This window comes from Priapulus caudatus, unplaced genomic scaffold (genome assembly GCF_000485595.1).
Source record: "Priapulus caudatus unplaced genomic scaffold, Priapulus_caudatus-5.0.1 Scaffold400, whole genome shotgun sequence".
NCBI lineage: Eukaryota > Metazoa > Priapulida > Priapulimorpha > Priapulimorphida > Priapulidae > Priapulus > Priapulus caudatus.
In genome coordinates, this window is record NW_014577461.1 from 87,382 (window position 1) to 91,861 (window position 4,480).

At 47.3% G+C, this 4,480-nt stretch overlaps 1 protein-coding gene across 1 annotated transcript in view; it reads left to right on the forward strand.

The window, feature by feature from the left end:
- The window catches only part of LOC106809958 (lysine--tRNA ligase-like), a 19,340-nt gene extending 15,466 nt beyond the window's left edge, over window positions 1-3,874 (forward strand). The window contains exons 8-15 of the mRNA XM_014813200.1: window positions 325-450; window positions 1,134-1,188; window positions 1,780-1,953; window positions 2,371-2,542; window positions 2,865-2,992; window positions 3,264-3,293; window positions 3,469-3,527; window positions 3,785-3,874. Coding sequence (XP_014668686.1) covers window positions 325-450; window positions 1,134-1,188; window positions 1,780-1,953; window positions 2,371-2,542; window positions 2,865-2,992; window positions 3,264-3,293; window positions 3,469-3,527; window positions 3,785-3,874 — 834 coding nt within the window. The remainder of the gene's footprint in view (window positions 1-324; window positions 451-1,133; window positions 1,189-1,779; window positions 1,954-2,370; window positions 2,543-2,864; window positions 2,993-3,263; window positions 3,294-3,468; window positions 3,528-3,784) is intronic.
- The last annotated feature ends 606 nt before the right edge of the window (window positions 3,875-4,480 follow it).

The following is a 4,480-nucleotide window of genomic DNA, read 5'->3' on the forward strand; positions in this document are numbered from 1 at the left end:
TTGCTGCGCTCGCTGGCTCGCTGGGTCATATTGATCGACCGCCACGCCAATATCGATTGCGCAAACAGGCGAACACACGAACGCACGAGAGCGAAAACATAACCTCCTCCCAACTCCGTTGGCGGAGGTAATAATAACTCCATTTTAACATAGGATTTCTATGATTTTGAGCATACATTAGGAAATATATATCACCATTTTTTAAATGGTATCTCCAAAATGTTCAGAATAAAGTAGCAAATGTAGCATGTAATGCTGGATAGCCAAGGTTTTGATGATATGGTATGAAATGACCGCATTCATGGGTTCAACCGCTTTTTGCAGGAGACAAGATTCCGGCAGCGATATCTCGACTTGATCCTCAACGCTTCGGTGCGGGAGAAGTTCATCGTGCGAGCCAAGATCATCAACTATATACGCACGTTCTTAGACAACATGGGATTCCTGGAGGTACGTCTGTGTGTGTACGTGTGTGCGTGCGTGTACATGCGTTAGTGTGTGGTTGTGTGCGTGCGTGCGTGCGTGCGCATGTGTGTACATGTGTGTGTGTGTGTGTGTGTGCGTGTATGTGTGGTTGTGCCTGTGTTCGTGTGTGCGTGCGTGTGTGCATGCGTGCGTGCGTGTGCGTGCGTGTGGGCGCATGCATGCGTGATATATAGAGAGACCGTGTTCCAAGTCGGATTATAGTCGTTCACTTCCTCTTCTGACTTGTGCTACTGGGCTTGCCCTCACCGCCAGTAATAGTCTACTAGCCAGCCTAGTGAACCTAGAAATGTCGAGTACTATAAGGTTTTATGTTGGAAATGCAATATACAGGTCATAAGGACTCACAAACTGCCGGATGCTAATTTGCATATGTGTAGCATTTTGCATAATCGGCCTAATTAGCGTATTAATTAGGTCAAATCACTAAATCAAGAATATCTTCCTTAGTAATCCACATAGAGACTTCATTCGTGTGTCTAGACCCATGTTTTCGACACTAAGCAATTGATCTGGCATGGATTCAAACCCCTACCATCCTTCCGACTGCCAGAAATCCAATATGGCTGCCATGCATAATGAGGTAAACCGTAAAATCACCATAACTGAGCAACTGTTGGAAGATATAGAGACTTTGTTTTGATGTTTAGGCTCATGTTCTTAACACCAAGGATTCCATCGTCTATAGGACTTCTATATTTAACAGTAAGTTATTATTATATATGAAAATGTTAAATATTATGATGCAGCTAGATCATGGAATACATAGATGAACACCCAACACCATCAAACTACTTACTATTCGCCTTCGACTTCATGGTTGTGATCATTCTCTCCAGTCTCTAGATCCTCTTCTCCTTCCTTCTGCTCTTTATATCTCGTTGTGTCAGTGAGTTACAACACTCATTTCCTCCTTCACACACATAGTAGCTGGTACATGACAATCCATTTGCTGCACAACCACACTTCCTGCTGCAGGCATTTCCCTCTGCTCGGCAGCTGCAGCTAATGACGTCCATGAGGTTTTTTGGTGCGGTAGGTTCTTTTGACAGCACTGGTACCACTTCATCGTTTACAGTAACTTCCCATCCATAGTTAGTGATTTGGACAGCAGGAGGGTCAGCCTTGTCTGCAGCCTTCCATAGCATCATTTGGAGATGTGCTCTCCGGATAGGGAGTCTTAGGTTGATGTCTGTTGGTGGAAGGGACTTCACGGATGGAGAGTCCGACATTAAATCAGGGAGTATTTGACTCCGGACTCCTGTTAATTTCGCACCCTGTTGTTGTCTCACGCAGGCATGGTGAAGAGCATCTTCGGCACGTACAAGGTCGTGTTGCACCCTGATGGACCTGAAGGTCGTGCGGTAGAGGTCGACTACACGCCGCCGTTCCGCCGCATCAGCATGCTTCCCGCGATCGAGAAGGCACTGTCCGTCAAGCTGCCTCCGTACGACCAGCTGAACACGCCAGGTATGCGCGCGCTGGCACCTATCCGCACCATCTGTACACTGTGTCTGATTCACGTATAGGACCCATACCAGCTGTCATGTGAGTACGTGTGACCACGCCCGGTACACACTCACTCAGTCACACCGCTGTACAGTGACTTTCATTAAAGACTTTTCTTTAAATTAATTTACCTTGTAAAATTAATTGTTTTAAGTTACTTTTTGTAAAATTAAAGATTATTTGCTTGCGTTCCGTCACCATTTCATCACTTCTTCATTATCGTCATCTCCTATCATCTCGCTTTTATTGTCGTTGTCGTCGACGTGTCTGATCATAATCTCTCGCCGGTGCGTGATTGGTGCAATCTCGCCGGCGCGTGATTGGTGCAATCTCGCCTGTGTGCGTGATTGGTGCAATCTTGCTGCTGCGACATTGCAGAGACGAATCAGATGCTGCGAGAGCTTTGTAAGACGCACGGAGTGGAGTGCCCGCCACCGCTCACGTCCGCACGCCTGCTAGACAAGCTCGTCGGATGCTTCCTTGAGGAAGACTGCATCAATCCGACCTTCATCTGTGACCATCCGGTACTGATGAGCCCGTTAGCTAAGTGGTAAGTGCTTCATCTGTGACCATCCGGTACTGATGAGCCCGTTAGCTAAGTGGTAAGTGCTCCATCTGTGACCATCCGGTACTGATGAGCCCATTAGCTAAGTGGTAAGTGCTCCCGTAACATCGCACCACCCGTAAAGAGAAGCTCGATATATCCGAGGGACTGGCGAAGGAGGGAGACTAACGTCGGTGAAATTGTCGCACGTCTGCCGTTTGTAGATTTCCCGGTGTCGCGGTGAGCGTGTCGCGTAGAGATCATCGCTTGCGTTTGTCTTATGTTTTCTTGTGTCTCCCACGTATGTACCGTCTCGTTGCTCGTCTAGGCACAGATCGATACCGGGTCTGACGGAGAGGTTTGAGCTGTTCGTCATGCAGAAGGAGATCTGTAACGCCTACACCGAGCTGAACGACCCCGTCGTGCAGCGACAACGCTTCGAGTCGCAGGCCAAGGTGAGGAGCAGCAGACAGCGCATGCGCGCAAGCAGCGCTAGCAACAACGGCGAGAGAGCGAGGCCAGTCATTGTGACAGCAGCATGGAGTAATAGCCGCAGCGCAGCGGCGCAATAGTGAGCAGCGCGTGGTTAGTGTCAGCAACGCAGTAGTAAGCGTAGTGATGCTGCACAATAGTAATGACAGACAGTGGTGGGATGGTGCCTAATAACATATATACTAAAACAAGCAACAACATAATAATAATATATAATGTAAGTGTGGATTGCCGGACAAGGTGCAGGCGACGACGAGGCACGCTGGTAGATGTACTTCTGCAGGGCGCTGGTATGGCCTGCCACCACGCCGGCTTGGGGCTGGGCTCGACGGCTAGCTATGTTCCTCATTTGCTCAACATAAGTTACAGCTACCGACGCATTCAGTTACCTGATGTCGACAGGTTATAGTAGTTTGAGTGATGATATTCAAAGGCTGTAGTTAAGGATGATTATAGCAAAGGTCACGATGTGAGCAGCGTGATGATGTCAGGTCATTGGGTGAGCGGTTTGATGCGTGTCATAGGTGAGGGGCGCACGACTTTAGCAGCTGTGATGTCAAGGTTATGGTGTGAGCGTGATTGTGTCATAGGTACGCGTTTAGCGCTGGTGATGTACATGGTCACAACGCGAGGGGCTTGTGATGTATATGTTATACAGCGGATCGGGTAATTGGATTTATTCTCAGTATTCTGTGATGAGGTGAGGTTACTGCCAATTGTTTTTTGCTCGCTCAGTTTTGCGTTGGTTTTTTTCAGGAGGTGCTGTTCTTCCCTGCAATGAAGCCAGATCTACAGGGCGGCGCGGCCGACGTCGCTCAACCACCAGAGGCCAGCACTAGCCAATAATGTTAACGACTCACTAATACAAGCAAGCTCATGTTGAACAACTGCCTCGGAAACGTTTTGCGCTCTTTTCTCGTGAATACGTGAATCTGGTTTGTGGTAAACGTGGTCATGTGCGTGACGAAGATGAACTCTAGGCTGTATTGAAACTCGCGGTGAATTTTCTGTTCCTGAACATTGTTTTCGTTGGCGGTTGTTGTCGTTTCTTGTACAATGCGTTTAATATAAACTTAAATTATGTGACCAAAACCTACTGTTGCTAGTATGAAGACGTTTTTTCTCTCTCTGTCTACACGAACAATGTTACCGGGGCTAACTGCCACAGCTACACCAGTTAGTATTTGCTGGGAGATATACATACCTCCTACACATAAAACTGTTATTTACAGATACCAGATAGATTAAAAAATAGATTCATTGCATTTCATTTCATTTCATATTTACATACGGGACATCAGTGGGAGGAAAAATCGAAGTCATTGGTATAAACGCTTGCAAAGTCTCTTGACTGATGAACGGCGACCGACGTTCGAGGCCCAATTCCCCATATATTAATATAGGCATAACGCGGAACCCAGGGCGTGATGCTGCGAGAAAAGCGAATATTAA